General features: G+C 57.1%; 7 protein-coding genes across 9 annotated transcripts; all 7 read left to right on the top strand.

The window, feature by feature from the left end:
• Nucleotides 1-1,205: 1,205 nt before the first annotated feature.
• ABB37_06704 (hypothetical protein) lies at nt 1,206-3,922 on the top strand (the record flags this gene model as incomplete). The annotated part of the gene is made up of 1 exon (XM_015805072.1): nt 1,206-3,922. The coding sequence occupies exon 1, from the start codon at nt 1,859-1,861 to the stop codon at nt 3,920-3,922; it is 2,064 nt and encodes a 687-aa protein (XP_015656365.1). The 5' UTR covers nt 1,206-1,858.
• Nucleotides 3,923-4,085: 163 nt separating this feature from the next.
• Nucleotides 4,086-4,739, top strand: ABB37_06705 (hypothetical protein; the record flags this gene model as incomplete). Its single annotated transcript, XM_015805073.1, has 1 exon — nt 4,086-4,739. One exon carries the CDS (start codon nt 4,086-4,088, stop codon nt 4,737-4,739), a length of 654 nt encoding a protein of 217 aa, XP_015656366.1.
• A 722-nt stretch (nt 4,740-5,461) lies between these two features.
• Nucleotides 5,462-9,282, top strand: ABB37_06706 (hypothetical protein; the record flags this gene model as incomplete). Its single annotated transcript, XM_015805074.1, has 1 exon — nt 5,462-9,282. The coding sequence occupies exon 1, from the start codon at nt 6,226-6,228 to the stop codon at nt 9,280-9,282; it is 3,057 nt and encodes a 1,018-aa protein (XP_015656367.1). The 5' UTR covers nt 5,462-6,225.
• A 582-nt stretch (nt 9,283-9,864) lies between these two features.
• On the top strand, nt 9,865-12,934 carry ABB37_06707 (hypothetical protein; the record flags this gene model as incomplete). Of its 2 annotated transcripts, none has more annotated exons than XM_015805075.1 (1): nt 9,865-12,934. In XM_015805075.1, the coding sequence occupies exon 1, from the start codon at nt 10,040-10,042 to the stop codon at nt 12,932-12,934; it is 2,895 nt and encodes a 964-aa protein (XP_015656368.1). In that variant the 5' UTR covers nt 9,865-10,039. The 2 variants fall into 2 exon arrangements, with proteins under 2 accessions (XP_015656368.1, XP_015656369.1); XM_015805076.1 differs by having other exon boundaries at nt 9,869-12,934.
• Nucleotides 12,935-13,494: 560 nt separating this feature from the next.
• ABB37_06708 (putative mitochondrial ubiquitin fold modifier protein, putative (UFM1)) lies at nt 13,495-14,100 on the top strand (the record flags this gene model as incomplete). Of its 2 annotated transcripts, none has more annotated exons than XM_015805077.1 (1): nt 13,495-14,100. In XM_015805077.1, exon 1 carries the CDS (start codon nt 13,789-13,791, stop codon nt 14,098-14,100), a length of 312 nt encoding a protein of 103 aa, XP_015656370.1. In that variant the 5' UTR covers nt 13,495-13,788. The 2 variants fall into 2 exon arrangements, with proteins under 2 accessions (XP_015656370.1, XP_015656371.1); XM_015805078.1 differs by having other exon boundaries at nt 13,597-14,100.
• A 501-nt stretch (nt 14,101-14,601) lies between these two features.
• ABB37_06709 (putative mitochondrial hypothetical protein) lies at nt 14,602-16,594 on the top strand (the record flags this gene model as incomplete). The annotated part of the gene is made up of 1 exon (XM_015805079.1): nt 14,602-16,594. Exon 1 carries the CDS (start codon nt 15,080-15,082, stop codon nt 16,592-16,594), a length of 1,515 nt encoding a protein of 504 aa, XP_015656372.1. The 5' UTR covers nt 14,602-15,079.
• A 797-nt stretch (nt 16,595-17,391) lies between these two features.
• Nucleotides 17,392-18,379, top strand: ABB37_06710 (hypothetical protein; the record flags this gene model as incomplete). The annotated part of the gene is made up of 1 exon (XM_015805080.1): nt 17,392-18,379. The coding sequence occupies exon 1, from the start codon at nt 17,645-17,647 to the stop codon at nt 18,377-18,379; it is 735 nt and encodes a 244-aa protein (XP_015656373.1). The 5' UTR covers nt 17,392-17,644.
• Nucleotides 18,380-19,027: the final 648 nt, after the last annotated feature.

Genomic DNA, 19,027 nt, shown 5'->3' on the forward strand with positions numbered 1-19,027 from the left:
TACGCCCTCCCCCCTCCTCTCTCTGTGCGTGCGTGTGTGTGTGTGTGTGTGTGTGTGTGTGTGTATTGGTTCGAATGATTTCACTTCTGTTCGCTTATTTATATCTTTCTATACGTATTTATATGTATACTTCGTAAGGTTTGCGTAAATGGGTTTCGGAAAAAGGATTATATATTATTTGCCGCTATATATGCATCGATTCGAGGGAGAGAGGGAATAGCATACTTCAACACAACAAAGTATTCCACCTTCATTTTTATTTTTGTCATTTTTCGTGCTTACGTTAATCCTCGCCTGCGGAGATCTAGAACGTCTCTCTCTTTTTTGTTTTCTCCCTCTTCTGTCTCGACGTTTTCTCTCTCTTTCTCTCTCCTTGCATGAAATTTGTTCCGTTCTTTTTTCCTTTTAAGAACTTTTCTAAGCACAAACGCACACGCACACGAAGCGACTGCCCATCACTTCATGTAGGCTCCATAATGCGTGTTGTGAAGGGTCAACAACAACAAGAATTATTCTCGTCCTCTGGTGCATTTTTTTTTTGATTTGCCTGATCTTTGGTATTCTATTGTTTCAAAGTTTATTTTGGTTAGTACTTAGTACTGTGACGATGATGATCTGTCAGATCGACGCGTGAACCAATATTCCTTTAGATTGCTATTGGATGGATTCCGCGCGAACTGTAGCAAATATGTATACGTATATATGTGTGTGTTTCTGGTAGATCACTTTTCGCTTCATCATTAAACATCCTTAAAGCCTGAGCGAGGAATGGTTGGATGTATGGATGGCAATGAGAAGCGAAGCGTCTCCGTGATCCTTTGTGTCAACCATTTTCCCTTTTTCACCTCTTTCTCAACGACGGTCTTCAGCTGCCGTAATTCTTCTTTCCTTTTCCAGTCCGCCCAACCCCATTTCGCCCCGCTTTGAAGGCGGATTTGTAAGAGAAAGCTACCACTTCGTTAGTAATACCCCAAAAAAACAAAACAAAACAGAGTATATAATCTTTCCCCAGCAGGCTCGTCAGTGTTTAAGAGTTTCTCACCTCCTGTACTTTAGACAGAATAATGATTATGTTGTCCAGGTTAAATCATCTTCTACCGAACCTTTGCTTTCAACCTATTCCCCCCCCCTTCACCGTCCTCTACCTAAATCATCTTCGTTTATTCTTTTCCTTTTTTCTTCTTTCTTTTCACACGGGCTGGGTCAGCTTTTCAAACCCGTTTGTTGCGAGTAAGGCTCAATACTGTTGCCGTCGGTAACCGCTAAAGAGGAGAGAGGAAATACTTGGAAACATATTTTTGCATATATGCATGTATTGGTAGATCCTGCCTTTTCTTCTTCTCTTTTGTTATTATTGTTATTATTATTATTTTTCCCCGTCAACCGTACCGCCCTGTGCTTTTGTGCGATACCTGACCGTTGTTCCTTTCCCCACTTTCTCGAAGAGACGTTGTCGTTTTCTTTTTTTCTTTTCCCACTCTGTGTTCGCCGCTTTACGCACTGCAGCACAGTGCTCGTTTTCTCCTCCTCTTTCTGCGTATCGCCATCCGTCGTTCGTAGCGGCGGCAGCGACTTGAGTGCGATCCTCACACAACACGAGGGACAACAATACCTGTGGACCGGACAAGAGGGAGAGCAGGAAACGCAAAGGGCTGAGCGCCAAACGCCGGTGAAAGAGTGAAGTAAGCACGAAAAGGAAAAAAAATTCTGCTTTACATACGTACTTCTTACTTATTAATATATACTCTCACGAGAAAAACAAAGTACTGCCCGTTTTCTTCTCATTTCGGTTCAACTTCAAACGTATAGGCGCAAGAACTCATACAGGCACACAGGGAAGCACACGCACACACGCGCAATGTGGAGTTATGAGCGGCTGCGTAACGTGGGGAAGATGGCGGCGGACGTCGGCGTTGCGTTTCCAGAGCATGCCACCAACGCCGCTGGCGCAGGCGGGGTCTGCGTCAGCTCTCGCAACCGTCGTCGATCCTGCCGGCGCTTTTGGAGGCTGCGCGCGCTGCAGGCCTTTGTCGTCATCGGGCTGATTGGTTTTGCTCTGTCGTGTTACGGGATCGTCCGCAGCGCTCATTCCGCCCAGCGCATCGGCACTCCGGCAACGTCGACGCGCCGTCCGCGGAACGCCAAGCCGCCACCACCGGCGACGCCATCGTCGCGTCCTCCCTACGACGACCAGCACGGCCGCAGGAACACCGCGACGCTGCGGACGCCCAAGTCGGGCACACCGCTTCCTACCACCCAACGGCTCGGTTTTCGCAACGGCACCAACGCAACGCGCGGAACGGCAACCGAGGAACGGAAGCCGACGGGGTCGGACCCACGCACCGTCCGCCCACACATGTTCAGCTCGGACAAGGTACATGGGCGGGAGGAAGGGGAGTATCGGCTCGAGGAACCGGACCGCCTGCCTGGGCTTTCCATCAGCCGCCGCACCTACACCGCTGCCGAGCTGCTGGAGAAGTTTAGCAACGTGGATTACATCTACAGCTTCGTCAACGGGACGGAGGCAAACCACGAATACCGCAAAGAGGTCCGGAGCGGGTGCTTCGCGCAGATCCTGGCCGCGGAGGCCACGTCGTACGAGCAGGGGTACCCGGCTTTCCTCACACCCACCACCACCGCCGCCCCCAGCACCACTTCCGCGATGACGAACACGAACAGCAGTGTGCAACGTAATGGGAACGCTTCGGCACCGGTGCTACATCCGTTTGCGCTCCTCAGATGCTCCGCAAATCGTATACGCAACCTAGTTGGACCGGGCCAAACCGTAGGCGCGCTGCTAACTGGAGTTCAAGCAGCGGCTCGCAGAGGTGCGGATAGTCGTGACCGCGAGACCGACGAGCTGCGGCACAGCATTCGCAGTCTGGAGCAGCACGTCCAGTGGCACCGCGGGCGTGTGGTGATTGTGTCGCCCGGGCACCACCCGACGTGGGTGGACGGCGCGAGGAACTTCCTTGCCGGTGTGTGCGGTGGCGCGTCCGTGCAGGCGCTGCGCTCGCGTGGCACGCATCTGCGGCTGACGACGGTGCACCAGGACGCGCTGATGCCGTACGGGATGCGGCTGACGGCTGACTCGCACGTGATTGAGCAGCACATCTGGCGTGTGCGGAACACGACCGCCGTGCACGTGTACATGAACGACGACTACTTCGTGAACCGCGACGTGGCCATCACGGACCTGTTCAACGAGTACGGCGGCACCATTGTGCGGACGGAAGGCGGCCAAATTGGCGTCGCGGCAGTAGGTGATCACACCGCATCGTGGGCGAAGGGTGTCTCGAATACGGAGTTCTTCAACGTACAACAACTCGATATCAACAAGGAAGATGATCTTCCCGCCGACTTGGTGGCGATGTGGGATGCGCTTCATAGGGTGAGCGATGCTACTACGACCGCAGGAGCATTGCCCTCTGTTGCCCAGCCCCCGCTAGAACAGGCGGTAGACGTGGCGCACAGCTACAGTCCGCCACCTCCGTCCTCAGCGCTGTTGAAGGCACGACGTGTCCGCTTCTACGCCACCCACGCCCCCTTTGTGTACTGCACGAACATGTTCCGCTTCCTCGAGACGCGCTACGAACGTGAATTCGCGAACGCTTCTCTGCACCATCGCGGGCGTAAGGCGCGGGACTTGTTTCTGCCGTTCCTCTACAACGCCTTCATCATGGCGCGGCCGTGGCAGGCGTCCCCTCAGTTCCTGCCCTACCTGATGCAGCTGCACCGCAGTCGAGGCCGCACACCCACCGAGGCGCCGCCGTCGCTGTCCATTTCGTTGGACAACGTTGACGGGTGTGCACCCGCGACTTTGTTGGCCGGGAGGTCCTCTGGTTGCGCCTACGGAAAATTCTCAAACAATGTGTCGTTCAACGAGGGGGAGATCGCGTACTTTCGTGTGAATGCACGATAAGTTCCCCACCCCGGTGTATTTGGAGCAGGCACCCGCCACGACTGCGGCAGACCCGGAGGCAGCCGCCGCTGACGGGGACGGGGAGAAGGACGCAACGGCGGCGGCGGCAGCGGCGGCCAACGTGGTGGCGGATGCGGTGCTGCCACCGCTGTTTGATGCGCTGATGGCGCTGCCGGTGGTGGGTGTTGTGTCGTACGAGGAGGGCGTGTGCCCGCTGGTGCGCAGTCTGTCGCTCGCCTTCGCCGGCCACCACCGCGGTCGCGTGCACGTTGCTGTGCAGCGCTACGGAGATGGCGAGGCCGACGAGACGCTGCGCGAGGCCCGCACGCGGCTGAGGAACCGTGTGATCAGCGCGACGCCGGTGCTGAAGTGCGCGTACGGCTCAGCGGTGAAGGTGGCGTCCTCCGCCCGTGGAGAGGGCGTTGCGGACGTGGCGAGGCGCGTGCTGCAGGCGAGCGACGGAGCCGGCGTGGTGCTGCCGTCGACGTGCGGTGCCGGGGACGGTGGCGCTGCGGGGCTGCGCGTGCGTGGGTTTGTGATGGATGCCCGCACGCCGCACGCGCCTGTGACGAGCACCGCTGCGCTGCGTGCTGCACTGTCGATGCCCGGGCAGACGCTTGCGTTGGAGGACTTCCGTGCGGTGCGTGTGGGACCGGATGACCGTGACGTTGTGCTCGTGCTGGCCCGCGAGGACGCCGCGGCGAAGGCGGTGCACTGGATCGACGGCGCATCGGAGAATGATCTGCTGCTGACGTACCCGCTGCCGCTGGAGGCGTACGAGGACATGACTGCGGAGCTGCAGTGGTCCCGGCCGTAAAGACTCCTTCCGTGGCGTCCTGGAAAAAGGGCGCGTACGAGATCAGCTGCTCGTTTGATGCACGGACTTGTTTGCAAGCGGCACAAGCGAGCCAGTGGTGTTGACGCACGGTTCTGATGGACGGAGAGTCATGTGTTTACCATAGTTGTTACTTAGGAGGACTCAAGTGTGGAAGGGAATATGTGAACAGTGCTGCTGCTCCCCAAGAAGCACCCATGTGAGCGGCAGCGGTTTTTTCTTTTTTCTCCGAGCGATCGAGAAGACGATTGTTTATCCATTCGTTGTGTTGCCAGTCGACTGGCACCGGACGAAGCAGAATGCGCTGCGTCTCTAGAAGCGCTATTTTCATTCTTGTTATTGTTTTTTTTTTCTTTTGTTAAATATGAAAGCTGAGTTCAGTGTGCGCGCCCGCCGTTTGAGCTGCGCTCCTGCAACCTCTGTTCTGCCGTTCCATGATGGCGCAGATAATCGTTTTACGAGTACCCCTCCACGCGACGCCCCACAAACCGATAGGCTCAGCTTCGACAAAGGCGCCGAAGACGCTCGCTCAGCTTCCTGCTGTCGGCGCAGTAGTTCCCATTCCGCGGATAGAGCGTTATTCCTAAAAGCCGAGGTGTACGGTGACCTCTTTCGTTTTATACTTCTCTCTTTCTCTTTCTCTTCCACCTCTTCTGCTTGTATGTTTGTGTGTGTGTGTGGGGTTCATACGCTACTCGTCTTGAAGGAGAAGTGCAAGATTGTTTCTCCGACGGAGTTCACTTTTCGGGCTCTTTCGAATTTGCCACGGCACGCATCTCCACCCACGTACCTCTGGCTGTAGATACGACGCATTCTAATTCCATTTCGTCGTGGGAACTGAATATATATATCTATATATGTATCTGCGTGTGTATAACGCAGAAGAAAGCCCACCGCATTGCTCCTCCTCTGCGTCGTTTTTCTGTGGTTTCTTCTTCTCTGCGAGTCTCACCGTGTGCACATCTCCGGACGTCTTTGTTGTTCGTTTCGCCGCCTTCTGTCCCTTTTTATTTTTTTCTTAAAGTGCTGTTTTTGACGACGTCCTCGGAGGTGGTACTTACCATTGATATTTCCTTGTGAGTGCAATTCACGGTTTTCCATTGTCGCAGCTCCCTTTCGTGCTGTCGCGTATTATCTTCACTTCTCCGGTGCGCATCCGCCTGCCCGCGAGCTGCCGCAGATATATATATATTTACATCGCTATCGTTGTTGTTGCTCTTGCTTCCTTTTGCCGCTGCAAAGTTGTAGCGGAGCGTCGGCGCAGAGACTCGTTTCCCAGCTATCATTTTTATTTGTTTACTTACCTTAGTTTCAAAATAGGCGCACTACGCTCTGCTCTGCGTGCAACGCCCCAGGGCAAACCAGGGTGCAGTGTTTGGTGGGAGAAGGCCGTATTCTAAATACCTCTCCTGTATACAAGCCCCCTCTCTAAAAAAAAAAGGAAGTAAAACGCAAAGGGAAAGGGAAAATGAAGCGCACCTCGCGACTGCTATGCTCTTCGTTTTACGCATTGTGCGTCATGCGGCTTGGGGGCCGCCTCGGCCGCCTCTGCGGCTCTGAGAAGGCGGGACGCGGCTGTGCGGTCTTCCTCGTCCTCGTCTGCGTGACTGCCTGCTTGGCGTTTGCGTTGGTCGAAATCACCTACCTCTCCAGATTCCTTCACCGCTCCCCTGGCGGCACGGCGCCGTCCGGTGTGCGGGCACCTCGTATGGATCAGTGGGGTAGGGACGTCAGCACCGATCGTCACTTCGCCATCGAGAGCCTTGCCTACGCAAACCTCCCAGCCGCTCAGCAAGCACATCAACGCAGCCAGCACGCGGCGATCGAGGAGCGGCGGCGGAAGGTGATGGAGATGAACGGGAGACGCATTGTGCCTCGTGTGGCTCCCGGCGCACGGGATCCGAACGCCTTTCGCCTCGACCCCGTGTTGGCTGCGTCGCTGCCACGACACGTCGAGGCGATCGTAGACGGCATCGCGCTTCTCCGCCCTCCCGGCACCCCGCCGCTGCCCTCCATGCACACCTACTGGCGCACCTACACCGCAGACGAGCTGTACGCCCGCTATGACGACCTCGATTACCTTTACAGCTTCGTGAATGGGACGGAGGCGAACCACAACTACCGCAAGAAAATTCGTGTGAGCTGCGGAAGAGCGATCTTGGCCTTGGAGGAGACGTACTTTCGGGAGCACTCACCCCTCCGCAAGGCGCAAGGTGCGGTGTTGACCGGTGAGGGTGCAGCACAGGAGGCGATGGCTGCCGCGGAAGGACGGGGCACGGGCACGAAGGGCAGCGCGGACGCTGGCGCCGATGTGCTCCGCACCTTGGACCACGAGTGCTCCTATTACCACTCCATGACGAACCTTACGAACGATGTCTTTCTCAACCGCTTTAGCGGCTCTGCAACGGCGCAAACCGTCGACGATCGCGATCGCGAGACCGACGAGCTGCGGCACAGCATTCGCAGTCTGGAGCAGCACGTCCAGTGGCACCGCGGGCGTGTGGTGATTGTGTCGCCCGGGCACCACCCGACGTGGGTGGACGGCGCGAGGAACTTCCTTGCCGGTGTGTGCGGTGGCGCGTCCGTGCAGGCGCTGCGCTCGCGTGGCACGCATCTGCGGCTGACGACGGTGCACCAGGACGCGCTGATGCCGTACGGGATGCGGCTGACGGCTGACTCGCACGTGATTGAGCAGCACATCTGGCGTGTGCGGAACACGACCGCCGTGCACGTGTACATGAACGACGACTACTTCGTGAACCGCGACGTGGCCATCACGGACCTGTTCAACGAGTACGGCGGCACCATTGTGCGGACGGAGTCGGGCGTCGTTTCCTACGGCAAGACAGCAGACGAGGGCATCTCATGGGCCGAGGGCGTTGCGAACACGGAACTCTTCCTCATTCAGCACCTGGAGCGTTCTCAAGAAGACGCCCTGCCACCGTCTCTGGCCCGGCACTGGAAGAAGGTGTTACGCTTGGAAGAAAAGGCGAGCGCGCGGCACAAGCTGTTTGCGCGTGTCAAGGAAAAGGAGGAGGGTGCTACCAGCGTGCGCGCAACGAGCGGGGAGGAGACGGCGATGGAGGAGGAAATACAGCGCGTGCTAAGCTTTCGTGAGCTGCTGCTGACGGCAAACAGCTCGTTTTACTGGGAGGCTGCGCTGGAGTCGCCCGTGACGGTCAGCCCGATGCCGGAGGGCTCCCACATCGGTGCCCTGCAGCGTTTCTATGCGACACACGCACCCTTCGTATACTGCACCAACATGTTCCGTCACTTCTCTGTGCGCTTCGAGGGGGACATGGCGCCGCTCCAGCTGCGGCATCGTGAGCGAAAGGCGCGGGACTTGTTTGTGCCATTCCTCTACAACGGCTTTATCATGGCACGGCCGTGGGAGGCGTCGGCCAAGTTCCTGCCTTACTTATTGGAGCTGAGCGACGCCAGCGCGATGGCAGCGGCAGACACGAAAACCGATTTGGGCAGAATGCCAGACGTCACGGCGCCGTACTTTCAGGAGAAGCTGCACGCCGCGTATCAGCGGAATTTGGCCAAGTACGTGCACAACGTATCCATCTACTTGGACAATGACGACGGCTGCGCTCCGCCGACCCTGTACCGCAGCCCATCCGCCGATGTCGTCTACATGCGCGCGCAAGATGACTTGGAGCAGAACCAGCGCGCGATGAATGGCGTAACATCCAAGGTGCCGCTGTACTTCAACATCAACGCCGGCTTCACGTCCGCTGAGGCGGCGAAGCAGGTGAAGGAGTTCCTACACCGGCAGTACCCGACGCCCCTTTATCTGGAGAAGGTGGAGGAGAAGGACATGGCGCATGGACTGGTACTCGATACCCTGACGAAGGTCTTCACCGATCTGATGCAGCTCCCTATTGTGGGTGTTGTGTCGTACGAGGAGGGCGTGTGCCCGCTGGTGCGCAGTCTGTCGCTCGCCTTCGCCGGCCACCACCGTGGTCGCGTGCACGTTGCTGTGCAGCGCTACGGAGATGGCGAGGCCGACGAGACGCTGCGCGAGGCCCGCACGCGGCTGAGGAACCGTGTGATCAGCGCTGTGCCCGTCACGGGCTGCTCCTACAATCGCCATGTCAGCATCGGGACGGCGGTGCGCGGCGACAGCATTGCCGATCTCGCCTCTCGAATTCTCGGTAACCATGGAGCTAGTGTGGTGCTGCCGTCGACGTGCGGTGCCGGGGACGGTGGCGCTGCGGGGCTGCGCGTGCGTGGGTTTGTGATGGACGCCCGCACGCCGCACGCGCCTGTGACGAGCACCGCTGCGCTGCGTGCTGCGCTGTCGATGCCCGGGCAGACGCTTGCGTTGGAGGACTTCCGTGCGATGCGTGTGGGACCGGATGACCGTGACGTTGTGCTCGTGCTGGCCCGCGAGGACGCCGCGGCGAAGGCGGTGCACTGGATCGACGGCGCATCGGAGAATGATCTGCTCATCACCTTTCCACTTCCTCTAAGGGAATATGAGGAAATGGAGGCCACCGTCAAGTGGTCGAAGCCGTGAGCAGAGAACTTTTGTTTTCTTGTGTTTTTCTTTTTAATTTATCGTATGATACTCCGTAGTGCTGAGTTGTGTGTGTGTGTGTGCGCTGACTCCTGTGCTCAGTGAGTTTTCTCCACCTTCATTGTTGTTCCAATGTAACTTTTTTCGGGTTTCGGTGTACGGATATTCGAAAAGGGAAGGGAAAGCATTGGCCCCTGTCGAAGTAGTTGTTTCAAGACGCGTGATGGTCGTGGGCTGGCTGGCGAGCTGCTTCGCGCCCCGTGTGTGTGTGTGTGTGTGTGTGTGGAACGCAGTCTTTCCTTTAATTCTATGAGGCGGGGAAGGGGCGGGGGGGGGTCCGTCGTCTTCTCTCCTCGCTCTCTCCCAGCGGGCAAGGCAACAACACAAAACCCCCTTCACAGGCGTGTCGTACCCGCTGAAAATGCGGCGCAACGGGCAGCCTAGTTTCTCTCTCCGGCTCTCTGTGCTCTCCATGTCATCACACAACCGCCTTCGTTCTTCTAGTTTCCTTTATCACTCCCTCTTCTCTCTCTCTGGCATAATAACATATATGTATATATTTATTCCTGGTCAATTTGAGCAAGGCAGACCTTCATTGCGGCAGCGGATTCTGTCGGAATTGAAGGGCGACGTAACTCCATCACGTTCGCCTTGATGTGCAGTACATGTACCGTAACTTCTCTGCGCGAAGGCTTTTCCTCTTTCTGTTGATTGCGCATCCTTTTTTTTCCTTTTTAGAGAACATTACCAATCACAAATGAATTTTCTGCGCCCGCGCGGTGCGCAGGACAATCCGAAGGCGGCTCGTTTCGAGCCCGTCAGCGGGGCGATCCCCATTCTCGCCACCGGCCGCTTTCCCAGCCCGCGTGCACGGCGCTCTCCCTGCTCGCCATCCGGCAATGCCGTCGTGCACTTCTGCCGCGCTGCATGCGGCTTTCTGCGACGGCCGCGGCGACTCCATCTACTTCGCGGGTACCGCTGGCTGGAGAAGCGCCGCCTGCGCTGCTGCGCCGCCATCGCCCTTTTCGTCGTCCTCCTCAGCACGCTCTTTTTTCTTTCTTTCGTTGCCATCTTTCTCACGTGGGAGCGCCCGTGGACGCAGGTGCTTGTGCGGGATTACCTCTCCTTCCTGAAGGGCGCCGACCTCCGCGCTCGGGTGCCGGGGGCGTCGCGTCCGCGGGAGCCGGCCCGGCTGTGGGGACTTACGATTGCCGCGGTGCACCCCCTCGCGGAGCCGCCCCCAGCTCTGGCGCGTACGGCTGCGCAGGCCGACAACGCCGTCCCGTCTCCCCTGACAGCTCGCCTCGAGGCGAAGTACGCTGACAGTTTAGTCATCTACACCTTCGCCAACGGGACGGAGCGCAATCACGTCTATCGCCGCCTCAGTCTATCCTACTGCGGCTCTCATATTCAAAATATCGAGGCGCAGCTCCTGCTGAACGGTGTCGTGCTGGATGGTAAAGGTACGACGGAGTTCTGCACGACACCGATGCAGCAAGCAAAGACAAACAAGGAGGTGTTGACCATGGTGGATGGGCGTGTGGAGACATCCATTACAGGTCGTGACCGCGAGACCGACGAGCTGCGGCACAGCATTCGCAGTCTGGAGAAGCACGTCCAGTGGCACCGCGGGCGTGTGGTGATTGTGTCGCCCGGGCACCACCCGACGTGGGTGGACGGCGCGAGGAACTTCCTTGCCGGTGTGTGCGGTGGCGCGGCTGTGCAGGCGCTGCGCTCGCGTGGCACGCATCTGCGGCTGACGACGGTGCACCAGGACGCGCTGATGGTCGCCCACGCTAGGCTAACAGTCAACACGCATTCGATTGAGCAACAACTCTGGCGTGTGCGGAACACGACCGCCGTGCACGTGTACATGAACGACGACTACTTCGTGAACCGCGACGTGGCCATCACGGACCTGTTCAACGAGTACGGCGGCACCATTGTGCGGGTAGAGTCGTCGCTTATCAGTAGTGCGTACACGGCCAACGATACGTTACCGACGTGGGAGGACGGTGTAAGCCACACGAACTACATTGCGATTCGCGATCTGGATCTCCAGCACGAAGATGACGTCTCGGCACACGCGCTGCAGTTGTTGCAGCAGCAGACCGGGGATGCGGTGCACGTGCACGCGGACGCGATCCGCAGTGGTGCCGCCCCCCTGCCCTCTTTCAACGCACCCAGTCCGAAAGACGCCATGTGGATGATCATGGATCTGCTGGAGGGGGACCACGCTGCGAATCTCACTCTTCCAACCGCCTACTCCGCCGAGGCGGTGATCGCCGCGTACACGAGTCCCTCCTTCGGTGTGGTTCGACCCCACTTCTTTGCCACCCATGCCCCGTTCGTGTACTGCACCAACATGCTGCGGTACTTGGCGTCGCGTTACCAGCGGGAGTACGCGCAGTCCATGTTCCTGCACCGCTCGCGCAGCTCCACAGACTTGTACGTGCCGTTCCTGTACAACGCGTTTGTGATGGCCCGGCCGTGGGTCGCCTCGCCGCGCTTTCTTCCCTATCTTCTTTTCCAACGAGAGATGGAGAGAGCGATGGCGCGGCGCGGAGGGGAGCGCGTCGGTGTCACGGAACGGCCGGACGCGGCGGCCGCCGCCAACCTCAACGATGTCCCGCTTCAACAGGCAAGACAGAAAGAAATGGAGGAAATCAAGAAGACCCTCTCGCTCAACCCCATCCGACTGGACAACGAGGACGGCTGTGCGCCGGCGACGATGCTGGTGGGGGAAGCAGAAAACAGCTGCCTCTTTGGCCGCTTCACCGATGATCTGAACGAGAACAGCCGGTACATGCGCCAGATTGCGGAAGAGAAGCCCATGTTTTTTAACGTGAACTCCGGCCTGACGACGCTGACGGCAGCCGATCAGCTTCGTGCCTTTCTAAAAACGAAGTTTCCACAGCAGATTTTTTTAGAAAAGGCGCGTGCATCAGCAGGGGTGGTCGATCCGGCGCTGACACCGCTGTTTAGTGCGCTGATGACGTTGCCGGTGTTGGCTGTGGTGTCGTTCGCGGAGGGCGTGTGCCCGCTGGTGCGCAGTCTGTCGCTCGCCTTCGCCGGCCACCACCGTGGTCGCGTGCACGTTCGGCAGCCACGACACGGCCTTGGGGAAGTCGACGCCACGCTGGGGGAGGTTCGAGCGGAGTTGCACTACACGCCGATGAGTGCGCTGCCCGCTGTCGGCTGTACCTTTTCCTCGAGAGTCGATGTTGCCGTGACGAAGCGGGGACAGAGCCTCGTGAACCTTACCCTGCAAGCCTTTGCCAACGATGGAGGGTTTGCGGTGGCGCTGCCGTCGACGTGCGGTGCCGGGGACGGTGGCGCCGCGGGGCTGCGCGTGCATGGGTTTGTGATCGACGCACAGACACCGCATCTTCCACTCCGCCAAGTAAAACACATTCCCGAGGCGCTGTCGATGCCCGGGCAGACGCTTGCGTTGGAGGACTTCCGTGCGATGCGTGTGGGACCGGATGACCGTGACGTTGTGCTCGTGCTGGCCCGCGAGGACGCCGCGGCGAAGGCGGTGCACTGGATCGACGGCGCATCGGAGAATGATCTGCTCATCACCTTTCCACTTCCTCTAAGGGAATATGAGGAAATGGAGGCGATGATTAAGTGGGTGGCGTGGCAGCCGTGAGCGCGGGGTGATAGTAGAACAACAGCCACAACGCGGGTGTGCAATGACGCACGATCGTCGCCACCGTTCATCGCGCTTGCTGGATGCACAGGTTGTTGCGCGCGCGGCTGGAGACTCAGCTACGTTTGTTTCCTTTTTCCTTTTTTGTTTTACCGGTTTCGCTGTTCTCGTGCGCGACATCCCTTTCTTTTCTTTTTCTTCTCCTTATTTCGCCTTCTTCATGAAATGTAAGCTTCAATGCGACAGCGATGTGTGTTAGCAGCGTTGGGATTTTGTTGCACGATGTGAAGTCATCAACAAAAGGAAGAGGGAAATGGGCTTTTTTTTTCTCGTGAATGCACTAGTTTAAGGTGAAGCTGTGGGATTGCGTGTTGTTGCAGGTGACGTCTGCTCCCCGACACGCGAGGAGAGCCACCCACGAGGGAGGTGTTGAGGTCTCTCTTCTGTGAGGCGTCAATTCGCATAGTCTTTTCAAAAGACTGTTGCCCACTGACGGAGGTTTATCAGCGTTCGATCTGCTCATTCCTGTTCTTCCTACGATTCCTCTCTGACATCTTTCAAGAAGGAAAAAACAACAACAACGCATTCTTTTCTTCTTGCACCCTTGACGCACGACATCAATTATCTTGTGTTTTTTTTTTTACACGCAATTGCGGTGCCGCAGTCGAAAAAAAGATCGCCCAAAGCGACTCCATTACGTTCTCTTCGCCTTCTCTTCTTCATTCCCTGTGTGGAGCGGCCGACCCACCCCAGTCAACGGCCAACAGGTAAAACAAACAAACAAAAACTCTCAGCTAGCAGCGACCACAACCACCTCCACACCAACCCAACTTCTTTATTTCTTTTCTTTCACGATGAGCTCGACGAGCCAGCAGCCTGCGGCGGCCCCTAGCGGAAACAAAGTCACCTTCCGCGTCATCCTCACCTCGGAGCGCAGCCAGCCCTTTCGTGTCATCAGTATTGCCGAGGAGGCCCCGCTGACGGCGGTGCTGCGCTTCGCCGCGGAGGAGTTCGGGATTGCCTCGGTGGACTCTATGGCGGCCACCACGAAGGACGGGACTGGCATCAACCCGGCGCAGACGGCGGGGACGGTGTTTATGAAGTACGGACAGGAGATCCGCCTGATCCCGCGTGATCGCGTCGGTGCATGCGTCGAAAACTATTAGTTAAATATATTCTTATTGCCGCGTTTGTGTTGGCTGCGATGTGCGTTTTTGGGCTCAAGGTAAAGTATAGATGTTTAGTGCCGTCGTAACCGAGGTAATCATCGAAAGAGAATAAAAGAGAAACGAAAAGAAAGGAGGGTAACGCACTGTGGGGCAGGAGGTGCTGTTGCTCGTCGCGTCTGAGTTGCTTCTAGTGACACGAAGGCCTTCCCCATTACGGTCTGTAGTATAACGCAGGGCTGGAAGGAGCGTTTTTCCAAGGATTCTTGTCGAGCTTTTCCCTCCTCAAATAATAATAATAATAATAAACGATCAACCGCTTTCCGTGGACGCTTCACCATACCGAGAGCCCCTCAGAAGATACACGTGCACCGTACTCGCAAGAGTTTTTGTTCTACCCCGCCTCCCTCACCCATCACCTTCGCCCCCCGCCCTCTCTCCTTCTTTCTTCTGTTTTTCTTTTGTGCATCTTAACGGTGGCTATTTTTGGTTCCGCGGACAAGCAGGAGGGAAGGACGAAAGGAGGAATTATTATTATTGACATACGCCTCGTTTCTCCAACAGCAAGGACTACTGTCCACGAGCATTCGCTGCCTTCGCTCTTTCTCGCTCCGGTAGTGTGCTTTCGATACATCGGGGGTGCTTGTGGGAGGTCTGGCGCTGCCGTTCTGCTGTTGATGTCGTGGAGTTCAACACAACCAGCGCATCTGTAAAGGTTTTTTTCCCCCTTTTCTGTCTCTTTGCTTTTCGTTTTCTTGTTAGCACCCAGCGAAGGGTGTGTATCACCGCAATTAGAGCCATTTCATCGGCGGCAGCAAACAACACTCACCGCGAAACGTGTTATCCTCCTTTCTCCTTCGTTCTCCACCACACGCCGTCTTCTTGACGGAGGCAACGAACTCACCCACTCGCACACACACACACACACACACACACAGACAGACAAAGACAAGCAAGAGATAGAATTTGTAGCGTCGACATGGCGCTCTCTTCTCAGTGGAGTCAGGCGGTGGTCGTGCGAGCCACCGACGCGGGAGAGGTGATTGTCCCTCCTCAACCGAACAACGGCACGGCGAGAGCGATGGCCGCGGCGGGCAACCCGATTATTGTTCGGGCTCGCACTGCTGAAAACTTCGGCGGTGGGGTATTCGGCGGCATAGACGGCCGCGGCGTGGGCGATGACCACCGCACCGGTACCGGTCGTCAGGGATATCTCTCCTCCCTCCTCATCGGCTACGACATCAGTCAAACCTTCTGGGTGCCGGACGCGGCGAAAGGAGAGATGGGGCTGCTGGAGCACCTTAGCCGACGCGGCTCGACGAACCGGTCCTACGTGCTGCTGCAGAGCCGGCCCCTGGCGGAGCTGCAGGCGAACTTCTCCACCTGCACAGGCTACAACATCGATTTGGGCCACAACATGTTCCGCCTGTCCAAGGCGGCCATGGCGCTGCAACACATGGACACGACGCTGGTCGACGGTGGGGAGGACTACGAGGACTACGGCGGCAACTCCGCCGATGCCGCGGTGACGAGTGGGTCCAACTCGAACCCGTACATGAGCCCCACCTCTCCCTCTCAAGGGTCGCGCCGACCCGGCTCGCAGCAGTCGTCGCAGCAGCTCAGCATCTCCACTCGCGCCTTTAAAGCATCTATGCGTGCCAGTCTGCAGTCCTTACAGGAGGAAGACTACTACCTCGTGAAGTACCGCGACTACAGTGCCTGGGCCGTGTCGGAGTACAAGAGCATCTGCAAGACGGACTCCATGTTCGGCCGCAAGTACGTTGAGCAGTGCTTCGCGGTGCACGTAGGGCGCGAGCCGGGAGAGCTGATCCCCATGACGGAGGCACAGTTTCTCTACGGCGTCGACCTGCTCCAGCGACAGCTGATGAATCAACTCACGAACGTCCCGTCGCGGCAGCCGGCCGGGTGGGGCGGGGCCGATCCAAATCAGAGCAGCTATCAGCAGTATCAAATCGACATCAACTACAGCGCCCTCAACGCGGACCAGTTCCGCTCCCTGGGGGCGCTGTTGGGGGACGGCATGCGGCAGGTCGGCGTCGAGGGCGAGGAGAAGAAGCGCGAGGAGCAGATGAAAGCCGACGCACGTGGGCGTGCACGCGGTGATGACTACTACGACTACACCCCGCCTGCCTGGTACGACTGGACGCCCGGGGCGGTCCGCGCCCGTGTGCAGCACCGCTTGCATGGGTACTATCGCAGCGTCGGTCAGCTCACTGTGCAGGTGGCGGTGCTCGGCGTGTGCGGGTTTTTACTCTACCGCACGGTGAAGGATTACCTTCCTGGCCCCTCGAAGAACGTGGACGTTTTGAATGACGATAGACGCCGTGGCGGTCGCGGCGGTGGTGGCCGACGGCGGAGCAGAAGCTACGATGATGACTACGGCTACGATTACCGACCCGGACTGTTTCGGAGCATCTTGATGGGACCGAAGGAGGTATTCGATTACCTCCTCGCTCCTTCACCGGAGCAGTAGAAGCGTTTGACGCGGCTGTTTTGTAGCCTAGAGGAAGAAATGAGAAAACAATGGAGGGTAATAGAAACGGTGAGCCGTGGAGACATGACGACGACAACCGTATCAAAGGATGATGTGCGATAACTGCCATGGGGATCTGTGCGCCTGTCCTTGAGCTGCCTTTGCAGATTGTACTTTTCCTTTTTTTCTTTTCCTCGTCGTCGCTCCTGTGCGGGAACGCTATTTATTTGATTTATTATATTCGTAGGTTTTTTTTTGGTTTACTACTAGCTGATGCTGTTTACACATCTCTCGTTGGTGCGCTTTGCCAAACTCCTTTTCGAATCCCAACAACAATAAGAAGCCCCGTCGCTGAAGGCACTTGCAATCAAAAAAAAAAACGCCGAGATCGGCTTTTTTTGGATGTATCTCACGCCTCCGCCCTCTTCCCTCCTCTTACTTCCGTTTGGCTTGTGCGAAGGACCGGAGGCGTGCGTTGTGCCTGCGTGATGCAGAGCTTTTTTTTTCTTCTTCTCTATTGAATCTTGACCTTGGTATGAAAGTGGCTCTACGGGAGGGACGGTGCGACTTCTTCTTTCTTCTTGTGTTCCTTCGAGCGCCTGTTCAGAGGAGCGCCACAAGTCCGAGCCCGCATCCTTCTCCCCACCCCCAAAAAGAAAAGAAAAACCCAACCAAACCCGCGGAGGTGGCAGGTAGCAGCGATGCCGCCCGCCCTTTGCCGCCTCACTACCCTTCTGCCGCTTCACCGTCTTCTCCATTTCCTCCCCATTCTCTCTTCGTCACCTTATCGTACCTGAAGCTCCGTCTGCCCCGAAGCTGTCTGCGAGCCACCTCTGCGATTCGTCTATCCACCACATTTCTCCCTTCTCTTTCTTTCGAACACGCCTGTGTTTTTTTGTTTTGCAAATTTCATCGTATCAAGGAAGCACCTCACAAGCCTCCGCCGTGCAGAGGCAGCGACGCCCATCCGGAAGAAAAGGGGCGCGCCGACGACACAGGGGAGAGCAAGCGAAGTCTGTGCAGCAGAAATCGAACGCTCTCACGCACGCCATGACGCGCATCCCCACAGTCTCCTTCGAGGAGTACGAGGAACCGATGGCGGTGGCGGCTGACAACGCAGTCCGACAGTCCACAAAAGGCGCCACCCCCCCTGCCACTCCTGCCGCGGACGATAAGATGAAGGGAGCCGCCACACCTCTGCGGCAGAGTCCCACGCCCGGAGGGAGCACGCAGGGGAATGAAAGCGACAGCAGCATGAAGCTTGGCAAGATGCAGCGTGCGGAGGACTACCCGCAGATCGCATTTCGGCCACTCCGCGAGCTGCGTCACAACGGCACAGAAGGTGAAGCGCACGTGCGTCCGAGACGGTCAACAAGTCGCGCGCGTGAGCTGGTATTCGGGCTCGGTAGCCACGGGCTGTGTGACCAATCTGCTGTGCGTCACAACGCGCAGGAGGACAGAATGGAGCACGCCAAAAACGCAGCTGGCTATCCGGCCCAGCCACCTTGCGAGGGGATGGCAACGACTTTCTTTTTGAGAAGACCGAAAAGTGCTTCGAGAGAGGGGAAGAAGGATTCGGCGCGCACGCCACCGCTACCACCAATTGAACTGCCCTCCACCGCGGTAGGACAAGGAACGGGAACAACGACAACGGCGGCGAATGCCTCGCTGCGAGCGCCGGGGCCGGCGCGGAAGGCGGCACGGACGCTGCGGTGCGGAGGCATCATCGACACGTTCAGCTACTTCTCCGTGCACCGCGTTTATCCCGAGTTGTACGCACGTTAGAATAACATACATGGGAAAAAACTGAAATAAAAAGAAAAAAAAACGTATAACTGAACGATACATGAATTCTTATGTGATGGCATTTTTTGCTTTGTTTCTCGTGTTCTTCCTCCTCTTCTCAACTCACGGTGTACGTTGACGCCGTTTGCTTTTACCGCTCTTCTCGTTTTGCTTTGTTCTTACCGTGTTATTCCAAAGGTGGTGTGTGTGTGTGAAGTGAGTTTATGTGCCATTACCCAATTTCTTCTCTTTTCTTCTCTTTTCTTTTTCCTGTTGAGCTTCCCGCGACGGTGTGCAATGGGCGAAGAAGTCCGCTGCTTGTCTGGCACGTTGCCGAAAAACGTGTGTGTTGCGTTGAACGCGTTTCGGAACGAGGACTGAAGGCGCCATCATAAAAGGGTTTTTTTTTTGAAATATCACTTTGCTGTCCGTGAAAAGGAAAAAAAACAGTACGATTCAGAGCTCTGTCAAGGATCTCCCCCCGTTGCTAGGCTATGTGCAGTGTGCTGTGTGCTGCGTTGTTGGAACCCCCTTTTCGGTTGGAACTGGAACCTTAGTAAAAACATCCGCATATACATATATGCGTTTTCTTTTGATGAAGTCGCGCCCCCTGCACTTCGCACTCGTCGTCCTTTACTATTATTATTA

Source organism: Leptomonas pyrrhocoris, assembly GCF_001293395.1.
Source record: "Leptomonas pyrrhocoris isolate H10 chromosome Unknown, whole genome shotgun sequence".
In the NCBI taxonomy this organism is placed as follows: Eukaryota; Euglenozoa; class Kinetoplastea; order Trypanosomatida; family Trypanosomatidae; genus Leptomonas; species Leptomonas pyrrhocoris.